This window comes from Dendrobates tinctorius, unplaced genomic scaffold, assembly GCF_039654945.1.
Source record: "Dendrobates tinctorius isolate UK_male_01 unplaced genomic scaffold, ASM3965494v1 ptg000022l, whole genome shotgun sequence".
NCBI lineage: Eukaryota > Metazoa > Chordata > Amphibia > Anura > Dendrobatidae > Dendrobates > Dendrobates tinctorius.
Genome location: NW_027361690.1, coordinates 88,947,219 through 88,969,843, shown reverse-complemented (window position 1 = coordinate 88,969,843; position 22,625 = coordinate 88,947,219). Strand labels below are relative to the sequence as shown.

At 45.6% G+C, this 22,625-nt stretch overlaps 1 protein-coding gene across 1 annotated transcript in view; it reads right to left on the bottom strand.

The window, feature by feature from the left end:
- Positions 1 to 22,625, bottom strand: part of SLC24A1 (solute carrier family 24 member 1) — a 128,178-nt gene that overhangs the window by 13,789 nt on the left and 91,764 nt on the right. Inside the window, exons 6-7 of the mRNA XM_073568874.1 lie at positions 9,252 to 9,488; positions 8,380 to 8,469 (exon numbers count right to left, since the gene is read on the bottom strand). Of these exons, the coding sequence (XP_073424975.1) occupies positions 8,380 to 8,469; positions 9,252 to 9,488 (327 nt within the window). The remainder of the gene's footprint in view (positions 1 to 8,379; positions 8,470 to 9,251; positions 9,489 to 22,625) is intronic.

Genomic DNA, 22,625 nt, shown 5'->3' with positions numbered 1-22,625 from the left:
CATCTATCACCGCACCTGGAAAACCTTTTTTTCGTGGTGTAAGGATCATGGTCGATCCCCTCTGGTGTTTTCCATTCCGGCCACATTGGAATTCCTTCAATCCGGATTAAAGTCAGGTTCTGCGCTTAGCTCGCTCAAGGGCCAAATTTCGGTCTTGTCAGTGCTATTCCAGCGCAAAATTGCCACCAAACATCAGGTCAAGACATTCATTCAGGAAGTCTCCCATGTGGCGCCTCCTTATAGAAGGCCATTGGAATCATGGGACCTTAATCTGGTTCTCGGGGCCTTACAGGAGGCTCCTTTCGAACCGCTGCAGGACGTGCCACTGACCGTTCTCTCTTGGAAGGTGGTCTTTCTAGTGGCAATTACGTCAATCAGACGAGTTTCGGAATTGGCGGCCCTGTCCTGCCGCCCTCCGTTCCTGAACTTTCATCAGGACAAGGCAGTTCTCAGGACGTGTCGGTCCTTCCTGCCCAAAGTCATATCCTCATTCCATCTCAATGAGGAAATTGTTTTCCCTTCCTTTTGTCCGGCACCTGTCTGTCGCATTGAGAAGGCCCTCCACACCCTGGATGTGGTTAGGGCTCTCAGACGGTACATCTCGTGGACGGCTCCCTTCCGCAAGTCAGGTGCCCTGTTCATACTTCCAGAGGGGCATAGGAAGGGTCTTGCCACTTCAAAAGCAATGCTAGCCAGGTGGATTCGCTTGGCGATTCAGGAATCCTACCGTGTCAGGAACGCGCCTGTCCCAGCAGGGATTAAGGCGCACTCTACCCGTTCAGTGGGCGCCTCTTGGGCCATTCGGCAGCAGGCCTCGACAGAACAGGTCTGCAAAGCTGCGACTTGGTCCAGTCTGCATACTTTTACAAAACATTACCAAATTAATTCTCAGGCCTCTGTGGAGGCAGCTCTCGGCAGACGCATCCTGCAATCGGCAGTACCACAGTGTTAAGCCAGTGGTACATGGGGTATTAGCAGATGTATGCTACCCACCCAGGGACTGCTTTAGGATGTCCCACTGTCTGTGTCCCTCAATGAGGCGTAGGAGAAATAGGGATTTTTGTGTACTCACCGTAAAATCCTTTTCTCCGAGCCAATCATTGGGGGACACGGCACCCACCCTGTTTAGCCTATTGGCTCACTGTTGCATTCTTAGGTTTTGACATAGTTATGGTTATTGTTGACTGTTTATGCTCCTACTACTTTGTTCACCGAACTGGAGAAATCTCATCCAGCGAGAAGGTGTATTGTTATGAATGAGTCACCGAGGAGGAAAAAACAAAAAGCAAGCTAAGCCCAGAAAACCGGAGAGGTTGGTAACTAGCGGACTGCAAACCCCTGATCCTATCCACAACAACTAGCAGTAGCCGTGGAGCGTGCCTACGGTGGTCCTAGACGCCTCATCACGGCCGGAGAACTAAATAAGCCAACTGCCCCAGAGCAGACCCCAAAGCAATAGACAGCCCCCAACATGTATTGTCAGTGAAACAAGATGAAAAGACACAGGTAGAAAGATAGGCTGAGCAAACGATGGGGCCGTCGCTAACTAGAAAGGACAGGAAAGAAAAGCTGCTGTCTGCAATCACGCAAAAAACCCTGCCAAAAAGAATGTCCAACACTTTCTGATAGAAAAAGGCCCTGAGATCAACTGATCAGAGACAAAATGGGGATTCAGCCCAGTCCCAGCCAGGCTGAACACAAAAACTAAGTAAACCAGACAAAAACTCATATGGACAATAGCAGAGAAAACTTAGCTTTAGGAAGGCAGGAACCAAACTGGAAACCAGGAGCCAGAGTCAGGAAAAATCACCAGCAAGAAACTAGGGAGTCGGCTGCCTTAAATCCAATCAGAACCGCCTGATGTCCAATCGCAGTCCTCTTCCTCAGGTGGCCGGTCTCTGCCATTTAGATCAGCTTCATTACCTCCCTTCACCAACAGAGAGAGTCCAGATAGAGAACTCACTACTCCTCTGTCAGCATAGCCAGCTCCATTACCCTCACCAGAAGCCAGAGGCAAACCCGAAAATGAGCTAACAACAGTACCCCCCCTTGAGGAGGGGTCACCGAACCCTCATCCACGCCACCGGGCCTATCAGGATGGGCCCGATGAAAAGCACGAACCAATCTATCGGCATGAATATCAGAGGCAGCGACCCAAGAATTGTCCTCCTGGCCATAACCCTTCCACTTGACCAAATACTGGAGTCTCTGTCTAGCCAGACGAGAATCCAGTATTTTCTCTACCTCATATTCCACATTACCTTCAACCAATACAGGGTCAGGAGGTGCAGCCATAGGAACTACTGGCTCAACATATCTCTTCAACAGCGACTTATGAAACACGTTATGGATCTTAAACGTAACAGGAAGAGCCAATCGAAAAGAAACCGGATTAAGAATCTCCAAAATCTTGTAAGGTCCAATAAATCTTGGCTTGAACTTTGGAGAAGCCACCTTCATAGAGATATTCTTTGATGACAACCAAACCATATCACCCACTTTAAACCGGGGACCAATGGTCCTATGCCGGTTAGAAAACCGCTGGGCCTTTTCCTGGGAGAGAGACAACTTATCCACTACTTGGCCCCAAATCTGCTGCATTCTCTCTACCACAGTGTCAACACCTGGGCAGGCTGAAGATTCCACTTGCCCTGAAGAAAATCGAGGATGAAACCCAAAGTTACAGAAAAAGGGCGACATCAAGGTGGCAGAACTAGCTCTATTATTTAAAGCGAATTCGGCCAAGGGCAAAAATGAAACCCAATCATCCTGATCAGCAGATATAAAACATCTCAAATAGGACTCCAAAGTCTGGTTTGTTCTCTCCGTCTGCCCATTGGTCTGAGGGTGAAACGCAGAGGAGAAGGACAACTGAATTCCCAGATTGGAACAAAAGGCTTTCCAGAATCTGGAAACAAACTGAACTCCTCTGTCCGATACAATGTTCTCAGGAATCCCATGCAACCGAACTATCTGTTGTAAAAACAAGGGTACCAACTCTGAGGAAGATGGCAACTTTGGGAGTGGTACAAGATGGACCATCTTAGAGAATCTATCAAAAATCACCCAGATAACAGTCATTCTCTGAGACAGGAAGATCAGAAATAAAATCCATTGAAATATGGGTCCATGGCCTCTTAGGCACCGGCAAGGGCATCAACAACCCACTAGAGCGAGAACAGGGTTTAGACCGGGAACAAGTCCCACAGGACTGCACAAAATTCCTCACATCACGAGATAAGGCGGGCCACCAAAAAGACCGACTCACAAAATCTCTGGTACCAAAAATACCTGGATGACCAGCCAATGCGGAGCAATGAACTTCAGACATCACTCTCTTCCTCCACTGGTCAGGAACATACAATTTTCCCATAGGACAACGCTCAGGTTTGTCCTCCTGGAATTCTTCCAGAGCACGTCTCAAATCGGGCGAGATGGCAGAAAGAACTACCCCCTCACCTAGGATGGTAGTAGGCTTGGTTGCAATAGGAGAATCAGCAAAGAAACTCCTAGAAAGGGCGTCTGCCTTAACATTCTTAGTGCCTGGAAGAAAGGAGACCACAAAATCAAAACGCGTAAAAAACAAGGCCCACCTAGCCTGTCTAGGATTCAAGCGTTTGGCCGACTCAAGGTAAATCAAATTCTTGTGGTCAGTGAGGACCACAACTTGATGTCTAGCTTCCTCCAACCAATGTCTCCACTTCTCAAATGCCCATTTCATGGCTAACAATTCCCGATTCCCCACATCATAGTTGCATTCAGATGGGGAGAACTTTCGGGAAAAGAAGGCACAGGGATTCATTTTAGACGTCACCGGATCTTTTTGGGACAAAACAGCTTCTGCACCAATCTCTGACGCGTCTACCTCCACCTGAAAAGGAAGTGAGACATCAGGTTGCCGCAAAACCGGAGCAGAAGTGAACCTCCGCTTCAGCTCCCGAAAGGCCGAAACAGCCTCTGAAGACCAATTCAGCACATCAGCACCCTTCTTAGTTAAATCAGTCAGTGGTTTAGCAATACCAGAAAAATTAGCTATAAATTTACGATAAAAATTAGCAAATCCCAAAAACTTCTGGAGAGCCTTCAAAGAAGTGGGTTGAACCCAATCATAAATGGCCTGTACCTTGGCTGGGTCCATTTCAATAGTTGATGGAGACAAAATAAATCCCAAAAATGAAATCCTCTGTACACCAAAAAGGCACTTTGATCCCTTAACATACAAGGAATTCTCCCTCAAAATCCGGAACACAGTCCGAACATGTTCCACATGAGAATCCCAATCCCTGGAAAAGATCAAAATATCATCCAGATAGATGATCAAAAACTTATCCACAAAGTCCTGGAAAATATCATTCATGAAGGATTGGAAGACAGAAGGGGCATTAGTGAGCCCAAAAGGCATCACCAGGTACTCAAAATGTCCCTCCGGAGTATTAAACGCCGTCTTCCATTCATCCCCATGCTTGATGCGAATAAGATCTTGATGCGAATAAGATTATACGCCCCCCTGAGGTCAAGCTTAGTATACCAGCATGCACCTTTAACTCTGGAGAATAAATCAGAAATCAGGGGTAACGGATACTGAAATTTAACCGTAATTTTGTTGAGGGAACGATAGTCAATACAAGGCCTTAATGAACCATCCTTCTTGGCCACGAAAAAAAACCCAGCACCTAAGGGCGAAGAGGATGGTCTAATATGACCCTTCTCCAACGACTCCTTAATATAAGATCGCATAGCCTCGTGTTCGGGTACAGATAAATTGAAAAGTCAACTCTTGGGAAATTTACACCCAGGTGTCAACTCAATTGCACAGTCATAACTCCTATGAGGAGGCAAAGACGCAGACTTGCTCTCACTAAATACATCATAAAAATCAGCCAAATAGTCAGGAACATCATGCGACTGGGGAGAGGTGGAGAAAACAGGAGTGTCACCAAGAGCACACCGACAACCCCAACTCACCACAGACACAGATTTCCAATCCAAAACCGGATTATGGATTTGCAACCAGGGAAAACCCAGAGCAATGGTATCATGTAAATTATGCAACACCAAAAATCTGCAATTTTCTTGGTGGTCTGGGGCAACCCGCATTATCACCTGGGTCCAAAACTGAGGTTTATTCTTCGCCAAAGGAGTAGCATTAATACCCCTCAAAGGAATAGGCATCCGCAGAGGTGTCATAGGAAAACCACGTTTAGCATTATCCAAGTCCATTATATTCAAGGCCGCTCCTGAATCCACAAAAGCCTTCGCGGAAAATGTGGATAAGGAGCAGATCAGAGTAATTGCCAAAAGAAACTTAGGTTGTACACCACCTACAGCAAATGTGTGTGCAAAATGTTTCTCTCATTTAGGGCAGACAGAAATAACATGAGAGGCATCTCCACAGAAAAAACACAGCTTATTACGCCTTCTAAACTCCTGACGTTGCGCCCTAGACAAAACTCCATCACATTGCATAGGTTCAGACATTTGTTCAAAATGTGGCAGCGCCTCCCGTGTAGTTTTGCATTCACGTAAACGCCGATCAACTTGAATGGCTAATGACATAGAATCGTCAAGACCAGAGGGAACAGGAAATCCCACCATAGTATCTTTTAAAGTCTCAGACAAACCCTTCCGAAAGAGCTGCCAATGCACTACCATTCCATGTAGTAAGGACCGCCCACTTTCGGAACTTCTGACTGTATAACTCTGCAGGATCCTGACCCTGGTTCAATGCCAATAGGGCTCTCTCAGCTTGATCAATAGCATTAGGTTCATCATATAACAGCCCAAAGGTTTGAAAAAATGTATCCACATTAGTCAAAACAGGATCCTCAGGTGTCAATGAAAACGCCCAATCCTGGGGATCGCCGCGCAGCTAGGAGATGACAATTTTAACCTGCTGTGCAGAGCTCCCCGATGAGTTAGGCTTCAAGGCAAGAAATAATTTACAATTATTCTTAAAATTCAAAAATTTAGACCGATCCCCAGAAAACACTTCAGGAGCAGGGATCCTTGGTTCAAGAGCATGTGAATGAGTGAGATAGGCGGAAATTCCCCGCACTTCAGCAGCGAGCTGCTCCACATGATCAGACAATTGCTTAATCTCCATCAAGGAAAAAAAGAAAAAAAAAAAATCCTCCTACGGCCCCAGAGAAAAAGAGGAGAAAATATACATATATAAAAAAAAAAAAAAAATTGACGCTTTTTTTTTTTTTTTTTTTAACAATTTTCTCCTGCTTTTGAGTACCCTGGAATCTGCGGTATGGCTGATGAGTCACCGAGGAGGAAAAAACAAAAAGAAAGCTAAGCCCAGAAAACCGGAGAGGTTGGTAACTAGCGGATTGCAGACCCCTGATCCTATCCACAACAACTAGCAGTAGCCGTGGAGCGTGCCTACGGTGGTCCTAGACGCCTCGTCACGGCCGAAGAACTAAATAAGCCTAAAGAAAGAAAGGGAAAATCTAAACTGCTCCAGAGCAGACCCCAAAGCAATAGACAGCCCCCAACATGCATTGTCGGTGAAACAAGATGAAAACACAGACACAGGTAGAAAGATAGGCTGAGCAAACAATGGGGCCCTCGCTAACTAGAAAGGACAGGAAAGAAAAGCTGCTGTCTGCAATCATGCAAAAAACCCTGCCAAAAAGAATGTCCAACTCTTTCTGATAGAAAAAGGCCCTGAAGTCGCTAGACTTCAAAACACTATGTCAGCACTAAGGTATATTCTGAAGACAGAGCAAAAGAGATCAACTGATCAGAGACAAAATGGGGATTCAGCCCAGTCCCAGCCATGGCTGGCTGAACACAAAAACTAAGTAAACCAGACAAAAACTCATATGGACAATAGCAGAGAAAACTTAGCTTTAGGAAGGCAGGAACCAAACTGGAAACCAGGAGCCAGAGTCAGGAAAAATCACCAGCAAGAAACTAGGGAGTCGGCTGCCTTAAATCCAATTAGAAACTCCTGATGTCCAATCACAGTCCTCTTCCTCAGGTGGCCGGTCTCTGCCATTTAGATCAGCTTTATTACCTCCCTTCACCAACAGAGGGACTCCAGCCAGCTTCATAACCCTCACCAGAAGCCAGAGGCAAACCCGAAAATGAGCTCACAACAGTGTATACTGCAGGGGAGGAGTTAACTTTCTTTCTGGTTTACTTAGTGTCCTCCTAGTGCCAAGCAGCATAACACCCACTGTCTGTGTCCCCCAATGATTGGCTCAGAGAAAAGGATTTTACGGTGAGTACACAAAAATCCCTATTTTATTCATCCATTGAAAACATGAAAAAGGCAAAAAACACTGTGATAGCATGGACATGTGCCAGGTGAAGCATGTTCAGCGACTGTTACTGAATTTGATTGGTTGTAATGTAGTATATATACATGTTGCTGTTAAACAATGTTTAGCTGTGATAAAAATCTTTTTATAGATCGAAACTCGTCTCTGAACACACTATTAATCCCTGCATGTGTTGGGGCTGTCATGCAGGCATGACGACTAGAGCATTTTTTTCGAGCACGCCAAAAATACTCGATTAGGACATGAGCATGCTCGCTCATCACAAATCCACAGTCCACCACAAGTTTTAATTAAACTAGAAAACCTCATATACTCACGTAATCCAGAATCCTGCTGAGTCCCCCGGCGAGGCTCTTGCTGACCAACAAGCTGATGTCATAGCGCCGATGTATGCACAGAACGTCAGTCCCGGTGCGGCCTAATGACGTCACCGTGCCGGGACTCTGACATCCTGTGCATGTGCGGCGCCTTGGAAACTGCATCCTCCTGCTATTCCGTAGGTCGCAGGTATAAAGCAACCTACGGTCTACAGAACGGAGAGCTGTAGTCCGGGAGGCCAAGGTTCCTTGCTCTACTGCGCAGCATGCCAATATGGCTCTCAGTAGAGGTAGCTCTGGATGGGCCCCTCTGAGCACGGGGCCCAGGACAACCCCCCCCCCCCCCGTAGCTGCTCTACTACTCTGTGCACATAGGCTGCCATTGTTCTCGACAGCACAGGTCCTTGTTTACACAGAACTGTGTGCTGCCTAGACCCATGATTAAAACTAATTGCACCTGATGACCATTGAGTGATTGGCCGTCTGCTTACTCTGCACAATTATCGGGACAGAATTGTACATGTACCTTAACTCGTGGTAAGTGACTGCAGGAAGGTTGGACAGTGAGGCAGTCTAATTCTGATTGACGGTCAGATTATCACTGGGTAAACTGGGTTTACCCGTGATTCAGGTACCTCTAGTAACGAAGAGACCAGTGAAACATAACACAATTTTTGGCATTTGCGTCTGACAGAATCCTAGTCTACTGCATAGGCAGATATAATACAAAGTCGGTATAATGATGTCTGCTCATTCATCCCCAGCCTCACCTGATGTGCCCACCATACCATGAGATACGAAAACACAGCGATCCACATTATGGAGCCCAGGAACGTCAGCACGAAAAACTTTCTTGATTTCTGTAACAGAATTAGGAAATAGCAGATAATTAGTTCGCATAAAGACTGTGGATAATGAGATTAGTTTTCAGTTCTCAATGGAGTCTGTGGCGACGACAGGGAGGATAGCGTAGAATCCAGCAGTTTTCTTTCCCTTGAATCTGACAAAATATGTGACTAAAGCTCTGGACTGAACCTCTGAAACATAGGTGAAGTGAGCCGAATACACATGTATATATCTAGCTCATCTTTATTCAGGTAGTGTAAATGTAATGTAACTAAATGAAAAAATAAGAAAAATCGAGTTTATGTAATTTGACTGAGACTAAGTCGCAATACGAGGCACACCCCATGCACAAGGATGGCGCTGTTTATGGAAAATGGAAAAAGACTAATTTATTTATGTCCCATCTTTGGGTTTGTTCCAATGTCAATGGTGTAATTCACATGAACGTTTTCACACAAGGACGGATGGCCCACATGTAAATCCTGCAATATGCACTAGTCTCATTTATTTTCGGATCATACTCACCCAATAACGTCAATGGATAGGTTAGAAATATGGAAGTCATACGGACATCATCCATATGACATATGACGTTTTATACTTATTCATTGCAATTATTAAACTGCATTTGGACTTTTATTATATTTGAAATTGTTAATTTATAAATCGGATGTGGAAAAAGAGATACAGATGGCAAAATGGATCAATAATTGTCTGGGTTTTTTTCTGTTTTTCATACGTTCGTAAAAACCCTGGCTTTAGACAATCCCTTTAATTATCCTGTATTGTCACTTACCGGACTCCGGACATCAGGCACAGTTAACCACAGAGGGAATACAATGGGAAGAAGTAACAGGTATGTTATTTGCTTTCTCTTAGTGTCAGGCCACTCCAAAGAAAGAGGTTCATCTGGCTCCTCTTCATCATTGTCATCATCATCATCACTGTCATCATCACTTTCATCCTCATCATCACTGTCATCTCCGCTGCTGCTAGATCCACCTCCTCCATCACCTGCTTCAGCTGCAACTTTCTGTGGAGCAACAGCACAAATTGAGCACATACTTGTCACGCTCGCATGTGGACTGTTAAAGCAGGCATGTGGATCTTGGACCCACTGTGCTGTGGACCAAGGAGAACCTGGAAGAGCGTGGCTAAGCGAACACCCGACTCTTCACTAAAGCGTCTGATGGTGGGGTTAGACATCGCTCTGGATGGACGCCAGGTGCTACTCCAATACAGACCTCGGACGCATGGCAGCTGACCCCCAAAGGTAGAGGAAGCCATAATGACAGGTGCTGGCAGGAATGGTAGGGATACAGGCAGGTGCAGCAGGCATACTGACTGGCATGGCTGATTCACACAAAGGTACTGGCAGACATGGCAGGTATACAGACAGGTGCTGGCGGGTAAAGCTGATATATAGGTATGCAGGTAGTACTGGCAGACATGACTGGTATACAGACAGGCAGGTACTGGCAGACACTGCTGGTACACAGGCAGGTGCTGGTGGACATGATTGATAGGCAGGCAGGTGTTGGCAGGCATAGCTGATATATAGGCAGGCAGGTACTGGCGGGCATGGCTGATATACAGGCAGGAAGGTGCTGGCGGACATGGCTGATATACAGACAGGCAGGTGCTGGTAGGCACAGCTGATATACAGGCAGATAGATTCTGGTAGGCACAGCTGTAATACAGGCAGGCAGATACTGGCTTGTACAAATGGAATACAGGAACAGAGAGGACCGAGTTCAGAGTGGATGGACAGGAGCAGCTTTAGGAAGAACTTGGCTACTGGAAAGAGAGGTACTGGACAGCAAGTGCGGACAGGCAGGCAACCGCAGGTGCGACCACATACGGAACCACAGGTGCTGACAAGTATGGAACTGCAGGTGCGGACAGGCAGGGAACCGCAGGCATGGTCAGATACGGAGCCGCAGGTGCGAACAAGCAGGAAACCACAGGTGCAGACAGGCACAAAACCGCAGGTTCTCACAGGACAGACAAGACCTGGTTCACACAGGATAGACAGGCTAAGATACCCACAGGACAAATACAAGGACAGGTACATACAGGTGAGACAGAGCCAGATTCACACAGGGTACTTACAGTGAAGTAGCAAGTGTACACACGAATCACTAATGTTGCACAGCGACAACAGATTAGCGATAAGTACTTATTCAGACACAGCTGATATAGGAAAAGATACTGACACTAAGGGCCCCGTCACGCATAGCGACGCACCAGCGATCCCGACAGCGATATTACCTTGTCAGGATCGCTAGTGTGTCGCTACATGATCGCTGGTGAGCTGCCAAACAGGCAGATCTCCGCAGCGATCAGCACCAGCGACACGCAGGTAACAAGCGACGCACGTCGCTTAGTTGCCCACTGTGTACCTTAGTTGCCAGCGCGCTGGTGCAGGGAGCTGGTAACCAAGGTACACATCGGGTTTCTAAGCGGCGCGCGGCCCTTAGAAACCCGACGTGTACCTTGATTACCAGCTCCCTGCACCAGCGTGCTGGCAACTAAGGTACACATCGGGTTTCTAAGCGCTGCACGCCGCTTAGAAACCTGATGGGTACCTTAGTTACCAGCGCCAGCTCGCTGATCGCTGGTCTCCCGCCTGTCACACGCAGCGATGCGTGCTTGCCAGCAATCAAAAAAATGTCCTGGCAATTCCAGGATGATCAGCGATACCCGGCAGGGGGGCCGGTCGCTGAGAAGTGTCACACACAGCGATCTCGCTGGTGAGATCGCTGTTGCGTCACAAAACTTGTGATTCAGTGTGATTCAGCAGCGATCTCGCTAGCGAGATCGCTGTGTGTAACCTGGGGTTAACACCGCAGGTTTGGAGGCAAGTACAGATTAAAACACAGTGAGTTTGGGAAAGGGAACTACTACTGACAGCAGGTTTAGGATAGGGACTGATACAGACCACAGGTTTGTAGGAAAGTACTGATTCTGACACAGCTGGTATGGAAACAGGTGCTGAGTAAGACGCAGAAAGATACAGAGACAGATCCAGATTCTGAGACAGGTTCAGGGAAGGATCCAGACTTACATATAAATAGGTTTGAGTCAGATCCTAATTCAGACAAGATCAGACACAGGTATAGGTAAAGAATTCAGGCCTGAGCATACCGACCCAGGGACACAGGTTTAGACAAGATCAGACACAGGTTCAGGGTTCAGGCCTGGACATACAGACCCAGGGAAACAGGTTTGGGTAAAGAGAAGACCTTACAACGGACTAACCAGCTTAAGGACATGCTATACACTAAAAAAATGAAGAGGAGCAGCATCCAATCCGTGTGAAACATTGTGCAAACCCGGATTGGATGCTGCTCCTCTTCATTTTCTTGGGACTTTTGATGTCCAACTGGGTCTTTGGACTTTGAGGGTGCATCCCCTTGATCCAGGAAGTGCTGTCAGCTACCCTTCTGTATGCATGCTATATACTAAAGTCCTTGATGTTGAACAGGCACCTTCCAATAGGGGAAGGTGTCTTAAATGCGAGATGCCACCCAGGAATTGGCTAGGGACATCTTACGAGAGCGCATGCTACCCATGTAAGACACATGTAAGGAGATGGTCGGTCCCCTCAGTTGCGCCCCTTCCTTTTGCCGTGAACCCTTGTGCACTTCTCATGTACATAAGTTATGTACCTGTACTGTTCTATGTGTGTCCTATGCCTTGCAATGTACTGTATTTAATTGTGGATGTTCCCCTTTAAATGTATTAGAGTTAGGGCAAGAAATGGTTAATATGAAGGGATGGGTCAGCAGAGAGAGGAAGCTGCTATTTCCCTCCAGTTCTGCCTGGATCCTTGACAGGTGCAGATTAGTGATAAGCGAGTATCTCGTTGCTCAGGTTTTCCCGAGCATGCTCCGAGTATTTTAGCATGCTCGGAGATTTAGTTTGTGTCGATGCAGCTGCATGATTTGTGGCTGCTGGACAGGCTGGATACATGTGAGGATCGCCTGTTTGTTAGGGTATTCCCACGTGTATTCAGGCTGTCCAGCAGCCATAAATCATGCAGCTGAGGCAATGAAAACTAAATCTCCGAGCACGCCAAAATACTCGGAGGACACCCGAGTATGCTCGGGAAACCCCGAGCAACGAGTATACTCGCTCATCACTAGTGCAGATGTGTCAGACAGACGGGGCATTGCCAGACCCCCAGATGGGAGAGATCTGTTGCCCCAGACTAAAGAAGACCGAGGACTTCCATACAAGCTCTCTGGACTATAGAGGGACCTCCACTGAAGGGGTCTCAGGCGCCCAGATACCAGTGGATTGGACGACTGGGATTCTCGGCTGCTGCAGCCGTAGTGGGTGCGAATGCAGCTCATGTCAGGGAAAGAACAGGACATCCAGTGTTTGGGATTGTCGTTGATGTCCATTATTCACTACCTATTTTCAATGAAAGTTATGTTTTCCCTGTTGGAACACAGCTACATCTCTGGACTTTTAATCACCTGGACTGCTGTGACAAATGGAGAGAAGGTAACTTTGTTTGGGGGAAAAAGCCTAATCCATCCCATATCACATGTATAAGGGGCCGGGGTGTATACAGACTGTTTAGTGGGTGAGCTTGGTCCGGACTACCACCCCGATGCCCCTTGTATTACAACAGGAAGAGCAAGTGTGCGCAAACTATGCAAGATGACTGCAACAGGAGCGTGGCATCGATGGAGTACTTTGGCGTTCCTGCCAAGGGGAGGAGGAGGAGGCATGCAGGGATGCTAGCATTACAATACTGAAAGCCGGAAAAACAATCCTCTGATATGTGATTGATAAGTGAGAAGATGACATTGCTGGCGTCAGAAATCTCAGACCGGCGCTATTTTCCAAAATAAAAAGCAGTGTAGGCAAGGGCCATAGATTTCTGTTATTGGAAATTAGATGCAAAATTCTAAGGAAACGTTGATTTCTACCATTAAAAATGTGCTCACAGTGTCAACCTCATTAGTTCAGTGGAGATCAGTGATCCATGACATCATCAACGTCATCTTATCCCTTATATGACACATCGATTATTTCTAATATAATATATAAAGCTCAATGTGTGTATGTATGTATGTATGTGTGTGTGTGTGTTTGTGTGTGTGTGTGTGTGTGTGTATGTCCGGGATTGGCATCCGCACTGTCGCAGCTACAGCCACAAAATTTGGCAGTCACACGTCTTGACCCCGAGAGCGTCCTAAGCTATATTGTGAGTCGAAATTTTAGCCCCGCGCATTCCAATTCACCAAACAATTTTGCCCCTATCTACATAATGGGTAAAAAGTGAGTGTGTATCAAGCCCCACCCCTCATTTTGATGTCATAATGGTTGACTATGGGATGGAAGATGTGTGATGGGTATATGGGCACTGGACTATGGGATGGAGGATGTGTGATGGGTATATGGGCACTGGACTATGGGATGGAGGATATGTATGACGGGTATATGGGCACGGGACTATGGGATGGCGGATATGTAAGATGGGTATATGGGCACGGACTATGGGATGGAGGATATGTATGATGGATATATGGGCATGGGACTATGAGATGAAGGATGTGTGATGGGTATATGGGCACTCGACTATGGGATGGTGAATATGTATGATGGGTATATGGGCACTCGACTATGGGATGTAGGATATGTATGATGGGTATATGGGCATGGGACGGAGAATATGTATGATGGGTATATGGGCATGGGACTATGGGATGGAGGATGTGTGATGGGTATATGGGCACTCGACTATGGGATGTAGGATATGTATGATGGTATATGGGCACGGGCCTATGGGATGATGGATATGTATGATGGGTATATGGGCACGGGACTATGGGATGGAGTATAATTATAATTTGTTATAACTAACCACAGTTAGTTACTATGCCCGGGCAGCGCCGGGCTCTTCAACTAGTCTAATATATAAAGCTCAATGTGGTTGTGTGTGTATGTCCGGGATTGGCATCCGCACCGTCGCAGCTACAGTCACAAAATTTTGCAGTGACACGTCTGGACCCTGAGAGCGTCATAGGCTATGTTGTGAGGCGAAATTTTAACCCTGCGCGTTCCAATTCACCAAACAATTTTGCCCCTATCTACATAATGGGGAAAAAGTGTGTGTGTATCAAGCCCCGCCCCTCATTATGATGTCATAATGGTTGCCATGGCGACGCTGATGTCATCATAGGTTGCAAGCCCCGCCCCTCATTATGATGTCATAATGGTTGCCATGGCGACGATAATGTCATAATAGGTTGCAATGGCGAAGATGCTGTCACAATGGTTGCCATGGTGACGATGATGTCTTAATAGGTTGCAATGGTGACGGTTATGTCATAACGGTTGCCATGGTGATGATGATGTCATAATGGGTATATGGGCACGGGACTATGGGATGTAGGATATGTATGATGGGTATATGGGCATGGGACGGAGAATATGTATGATGGGTATATGGGCACTCGACTATGGGATGTAGGATATGTATGATGGGTATATGGGCATGGGACAGAGAATATGTATGATGGGTATATGGGCATGGGACTATGATATGAAGGATGTGTGATGGGTATATGGGCACTCGACTATGGGATGGTGAATATGTGTGATGGGTATATGGGCACTCGACTATGGGATGTAGGATATGTATGATGGGTATATGGGCACGGGCCTATGGGATGATGGATATGTATGATGGGTATATGTGCATGGGACAGAGAATATGTATGATGGGTATATGGGCATGGGACTATGGGATGGAGGATGTGTGATGGGTATATGGGCACGGGCCTATGGGATGATGGATATGTATGATGGGTATATGGGCACGGGACTATGGGATGGAGGATAATTATAATTTGTTATAACTAGCCACAGTTAGTTACTATGCCCGGGCAGCGCCGGGCTCTTCAGCTAGTCTAATATATAAAGCGCAATGTGGTTGTGTATGTATGCATGTATGTATGTATGTGTGTGTGTGTGTGTGTGTATGTGTATGTCCGGGATTGGCATCCGCACCGTCGCAGCTACAGTCACAAAATTTTGCAGTCACACGTCTGGACCCCGAGAGCGTCATAGGCTATATTGTGAGGCGAAATTTGAACCCCGCGCGTTCCAATTCACCAAACAATTTTGCCCCTATCTACATAATGGGGAAAAAGTGTGTGTGTATCAAGCCCCGCACCTCATTATGATGTCATAATGGTTGCCATGGCGACGCTGATGTCATCATAGGTTGCAAGCCCCGCTTATTATTATGATGTCATAATGGTTGCCATGGCGACGCTAATGTCATAATAGGTTGCAATGGCGAAGATGCTGTCACAATGGTTGCCATGGTGACGATGATGTCTTAATAGGTTGCAATGGTCACGGTTATGTCATAACGGTTGCCATGGTGATGATGATGTCATAATGGGTAAATGGGCACGGGACTATGGGATAGAGGATGTGTGATGGGTATATGGGCACTGGACTATGGGATGGAGGATATGTATGATGGGTATATGGGCACGGGACTATGAGATGAAGGATGTGTGATGGGTATATGGGCACTCGACTATGGGATGGCAAATATGTATGATGGGTATATGGGCATGGGACTATGGGATGGAGAATATGTATGATCGGTATATGGGCATGGGACTATGGGATGGAGGATTTGTGATGAGTATATGGGCACTCGACTATGGGATGGAGAATATGTATGATGGGTATATGGGCACGGGCCTATGGGATCATGGATATGTATGATGGGTATATGGGCACGGGACTATGGTATGGAGGATAATTATAATTTGTTATAACTATAAAGCAAGCTAACGGGGGCACCACCGAAATATAAAAAGGGGATCCAACCCTGGCCTACAACCTATATATGACAGTCACAAGCAGAAAAGAACAGGCCACAAATCGGGGATCACCCTGAATAGGAATTTAGCAAAAATATTACAATTTTTATTTATTTAAATTAAGCACAGCAAACAACAACAACACATTAAAAACATTAAAAAATGGTCACACATGTGACACATTCAAAAGATATACATATCTCATAATAGACAACCAAACCTGATAACCACTACCACTTTTGGTGGAGAAAGTGTCTTATACCCAAGGTCTATGTAAACTAATACCCAATTAGAAGGTTTTGAAAGCACACTAATACACTGTAGCCATCACAAATCAATCATGGATATCAGTGATGCAGATAAATTTTAAATTTTGAATGGATGTTATCACAAGCTCAAATAATGCCTTGAGACAGTGCATACAATTAGTTATATAGCTCTGGCATACTCTTATTCACAATGTGGTACATAAAAAACAAACGTTTCTGGAATGTACTAAATAAACCCCATTTGGAAATACCTCAGCCTGAAGTCAGGCTCCAAGAGCAGACCAGATCATCCAGACCAGAAATGGGCTGTAAAGAGTGCAAACAACCAAAGGACATCTACATGTCCACCTTCAAATAATATACATAGATGTACAGAACCCAATACATCACATATGAAGTGAAGTGGAGTGGGGCAGGCTGGACTAATGACCCGACGCGTGTTGCCACTCTAGGTGGCTTCGTCAGGGGTCGTCACCCCTGACGAAGCCACCTAGAGTGGCGACACGCGTCGGGTCATTAGTCCAGCCTGCCCCACTCCACTTCACTTCATATGTGATGTATTGGGTTCTGTGCATCTACAGTGGGGAAAAAAAGTATTTAGTCAGTCAGCAATAGTGCAAGTTCCACCACTTAAAAAGATGAGAGGCGTCTGTAATTTACATCATAGGTAGACCTCAACTATGGGAGACAAACTGAGAAAAAAAAATCCAGAAAATCACATTGTCTGTTTTTTTTTCATTTTATTTGCATATTATGGTGGAAAATAAGTATTTGGTCAGAAACAAGCAATCAAGATTTCTGGCTCTCACAGACCTGTAACTTCTTCTTTAAGAGTCTCCTCTTTCCTCCACTCATTACCTGTAGTAATGGCACCTGTTTAAACTTGTTATCAGTATAAAAAGACACTTGTGCACACCCTCAAACAGTCTGACTCCAAACTCCACTATGGTGAAGACCAAAGAGCTGTCAAAGGACACCAGAAACAAAATTGTAGCCCTGCACCAGGCTGGGAAGACTGAATCTGCAATAGCCAACCAGCTTGGAGTGAAGAAATCAACTGTGGGAGCAATAATTAGAAAATGGAAGACATACAAGACCACTGATAATCTCCCTCGATCTGGTGCTCCACGCAAAATCCCACCCCGTGGGGTCAGAATGATCACAAGAACGGTGAGCAAAAATCCCAGAACCACGCGGGGGGACCTAGTGAATGAACTGCAGAGAGCTGGGACCAATGTAACAAGGCCTACCATAAGTAACACACTACGCCACCATGGACTCAGATCCTGCAGTGCCAGACGTGTCCCACTGCTTAAGCCTGTACATGTCCGGGCCCGTCTGAAGTTTGCTAGAGAGCATTTGGATGATCCAGAGGAGTTTTGGGAGAATGTCCTATGGTCTGATGAAACCAAACTGGAACTGTTTGGTAGAAACACAACTTGTCGTGTTTGGAGGAAAAAGAATACTGAGTTGCATCCATCAAACACCATACCTACTGTAAAGCATGGTGGTGGAAACATCATGCTTTGGGGCTGTTTCTCTGCAAAGGGGCCAGGACGACTGATCCGGGTACATGAAAGAATGAATGGGGCCATGTATCGTGAGATTTTGAGTGCAAACCTCCTTCCATCAGCAAGGGCATTGAAGATGAAACGTGGCTGGGTCTTTCAACATGACAATGATCCAAAGCACACCGCCAGGGCAACGAAGGAGTGGCTTTGTAAGAAGCATTTCAAGGTCCTGGAGTGGCCTAGCCAGTCTCCAGATCTCAACCCTATAGAAAACCTTTGGAGGGAGTTGAAAGTCCGTGTTGCCAAGCGAAAAGCCAAAAACATCACTGCTCTAGAGGAGATCTGCATGGAGGAATGGGCCAACATACCAACAACAGTGTGTGGCAACCTTGTGAACACTTACAGAAAACGTTTGACCTCTGTCATTGCCAACAAAGGATATATCACAAAGTATTGAGATGAAATTTTGTTTCTGACCAAATACTTATTTTCCACCATAATATGCAAATAAAATGAAAAAAAAAACAGACAATGTGATTTTCTGGATTTTTTTTTCTCAGTTTGTCTCCCATAGTTGAGGTCTACCTATGATGTAAATTACAGACGCCTCTCATCTTTTTAAGTGGTGGAACTTGCACTATTGCTGACTGACTAAATACTTTTTTTCCCCACTGTATGTATATTATTTGAAGGTGGACATGTAGATGTCCTTTGGTTGTTTGCACTCTTTACAGCCCATTTCTGGTCTGGATGATCTGGTCTGCTCTTGGAACCTGACTTCAGGCTGAGGTATTTCCAAATGGGGTTTATTCAGTACATTCCAGAAACGTTTGTTTTTTATGTACCACATTGTGAATAAGAGTATGCCAGAGCTATATAACTAATTGTATGCACTGTCTCAAGGCATTATTTGAGCTTGTGATAACATCCATTCAAAATTTAAAATTTATCTGCATCACTGATATCCATGATTGATTTGTGATGGCTACAGTGTATTAGTGTGCTTTCAAAACCTTCTAATTGGGTATTAGTTTACATAGACCTTGGGTATAAGACACTTTCTCCACCAAAAGTGGTAGTGGTTATCAGGTTTGGTTCTCTATTATGAGATATGTATATCTTTTAAATGTGTCACATGTGTGACCATTTTTTAATGTTTTTAATGTGTTGTTGTTGTTGTTTGCTGTGCTTAATTTAAATAAATAAAAATTGTAATATTTTTGCTAAATTCCTATTCAGGGTGATCCCCGATTTGTGGCCTATTCTTTTCTGCTTGTGACTGTCATAATTTGTTATAACTAAACACAGTTAGTTACTATGCCCGGGCAGCGCCGGGCTCTTCAGGTAGTGGATATATAATTTAAGAGATTATTGTGCATTTCATAAATGAGCAAACAATTTACCAAAGACCATTTTACTTCTGTAGCCAATGTGCAAACAAACAATGGCGGTAAGTGTAGACACAATTTTGTAAAAGTGTAGATTGTGGAAGTAATAACATTTTGTAAACAGAACGAACTTGTTATAATTTATTCATAGATTAGGTGTTAACCTCTAAACCAGTGGGAGTTTGATTGCTAAAACGCCTACTGACCCTCAGAATAGAGCACTAGTGATGGGCGAGTAGCATCGTTGCTCAGGTCTCCCCGAGCTTGATCAGGTGATCTCCGAGTATTTTGGCGTGCTCGGAGATTTAGTTTTCGTCGTCTCAGCTGCATGATTTGGGGCTGCTAGACAAGCTGAATACATGTGGGAATTCCCTAAAAAAACAGGCAATCCCCACATGTATTCAGCCTGTCTAGCCGTCGCAAATCATGCAGCTGAGATGACGAAAACTAAATCTCCGATCACGCCAAAATACTCGGAGACCACCCGAGCAACGAGTATACTCGCTCATCACTATAGAGCACTTTTGTCTGTCCCCCCTCCCCAAGGTGAATGGAGAGGCGGTGTGCATGCTCAACCACAGCTACACTGATTCTCAATGGAATTTCCAGAGATAACCAAATACATGCCTGTTAAAGGGAATCGTCACTTCATTTTTGGCCTATGAGGTGCGGCCACCGCCATCAGGGGATTATCTACATCATTCTGTAATGCTGTAGATAAGCCCCCGATGTAACCTGAAAAATAAGAAAGACGAGTTAGATTATACTCACCCGGGGGTCCGGTCTGATGGGTGTCCCAGTCCGGTCCGGTGCCTCCCATCTTCTAGCGATGATGTCCTCCTCCTTGCTTCTGTCGCACTCCTGCACAGGCATACTTCTCTGCCCTATTGAGGGCAGAGCAGAGTACTGGAGTGCGCAGGTGACGGGAAAGGTTCTGAGAGGTCCGGCGCCTGCGCACTGCAGTACTTTACTCTGCCCTCAACAGGGCAGATAAAGTACGCCTTGCGCAGGAGCCGTGGCAGAAGTAAGAAGGAGTAAGTCATCGCTAGAAGATGGGAGGCGCCGGACTGCGACACCCACCGCACCGGACCATGCCCTCCGGTGAGTATAATATAACTTGTTTTTCTTATCTTTCAGGTTACATCGGGGGCTTATCTACAGCAATACAGAATGCTGTAGATAAGCCCCTGATGGCGGTGGCTGCATCTTATAGGCCAAAAATGAGGTGACAGATTCCCTTTAAGGCTTGTCAAATGTGTACGGGCACCTTAAAGGGGTTTTCCAGTTATACCATATTGATGACATATCCATTGAACAGTTAATCACTAAAATATTTGTAGGGGTCCGAAACCTGGCACCCCCACCAATCAACTCTTATTTGTAGATGTAGACTTGTGGAACGGTGCAGCTTCATTCAATGTGTAGTGGCTGACACCGACTACTGCAGAACAGATCCTGTGTGTTTGAATAGCGACTGATCTGCAGTACCCGGCAGCAGACACTACACATCGAATGCAGTTGCACTTTGCTCAATTCAATGGTTTTACATACAGCCACCGCTGAAGCAAATAATAGGTAATCTGTGGGGTGTCTGGTGTTGACTGATAGATCGATATGGTATCCTATCAAAAGGTCATCAATTTAGTATTGACTGACAACTTTTTCTTACTTTCCAAGTATGAATGTTTGCTGTACACTGCATATAATGATCACCACAAAGACTTGCATGGAAATACAAAAACCTTTTACTGGGCCATGTTTCTGAATGCTTTTTACTTTTGTATCCTTCCAGCTCATAATGATTAGTAGAAAGCAGCTAGCAACTAAATGCATTTCTCACATTAAGTAGTCAGTGTTCTGGCGACACGGTTCCCTTCCCTGGAAAATACAATGATTTCCCTGTAATAAAATGCAGATTTGTATTCCCGATAATCAAGTAGATTCCTATAAAACAATAAGGAATTATAACAGTTGTCAGCATTGTCACCCCCATGTCAGCAGAGAAGGACTTCACCCCTATGTGCGTGTTACAGCTCACCTTTATTGCACACTCCAGCTTTGGGGCCCAGTCCACAAAAAAGAACTGTAAAATAGTTTACATTTTAGAAAACTATAGATTAGCTACATGGTCAGAGGTCTGCACATAGGCTAATGTGAATCCCTGGTAGTTCAGGTGGTTTTCATTTTATTTAGAGGGGCAGTCAAGGTCTCCACAATCTTCTGGGCCATGGACAGATTTACAGTATTTTATTAGCCATCTCTTCCATTGCTCTCAGTATATTTTGTTGTTTGATCGTTGTAATTGACCTGCCTCATTAAAATCTTGGTAGGACAAATTCCTGCTGAACATCAAGACGTGGTAGAAAGGAGCAAAAAGAGTCGTAGTGCCGACTCTCACTGCCAGCTGATGCTGTAATGGATGCCGGACCAAGGCAGGGTGAACTTCCTTGGCCAGCACTTGACTGCCAACATCCTGGAGATGTTTCATAAGTACTAGACAGCCTATCATGAGGACGCAGCATGACACATGTCATGATATTGCATGATACATTCTTATGGCAGATTCCATCTCTCTCACACTCCTCGCCCCAGCAACAAACGTGGTGGAGGAGTTGGTTTGCTCCTGTCTGATATCTGCTAGTTCACCCCAATTCCACTCCCACCCTCTGCTACTCTACCCTCGTTTGAGGTGCACTCCGTCCGCATCTACTCCCCCTCCAACCTCCAGCTGGCTGTCATCTACCGCCCCCAGAACTAGCCATCTCCACCTTCCTCGACCACTTCACCACCTGGCTACTTCATTTCCTTTCTACTGACATCCCCACTATCATCAAGGGTGACTTCAACATCCCCATTGACACTTCCACCTCAGTTGCCTCTAAACTTTTATCACTGACTTCCTCCTTTGGCCTCACTCAATGGTCCTCAGTGGCCACTCACAAAGATGGCCACATACTGGACCTTATCTTAACCCGTCTCTGGTCCCTTACTAATCTCACTAACTCACCCCTCCCCCTGTCTGACCACAACCTACTGACATTCTCTTCCCTCTTCTCTCCTAGTGCGCAACCCCAACTCCACAAACTCACTCACCTTCGCAGAAATATCAAACACCTCAATTTACTCTCACTCTCTGAGTC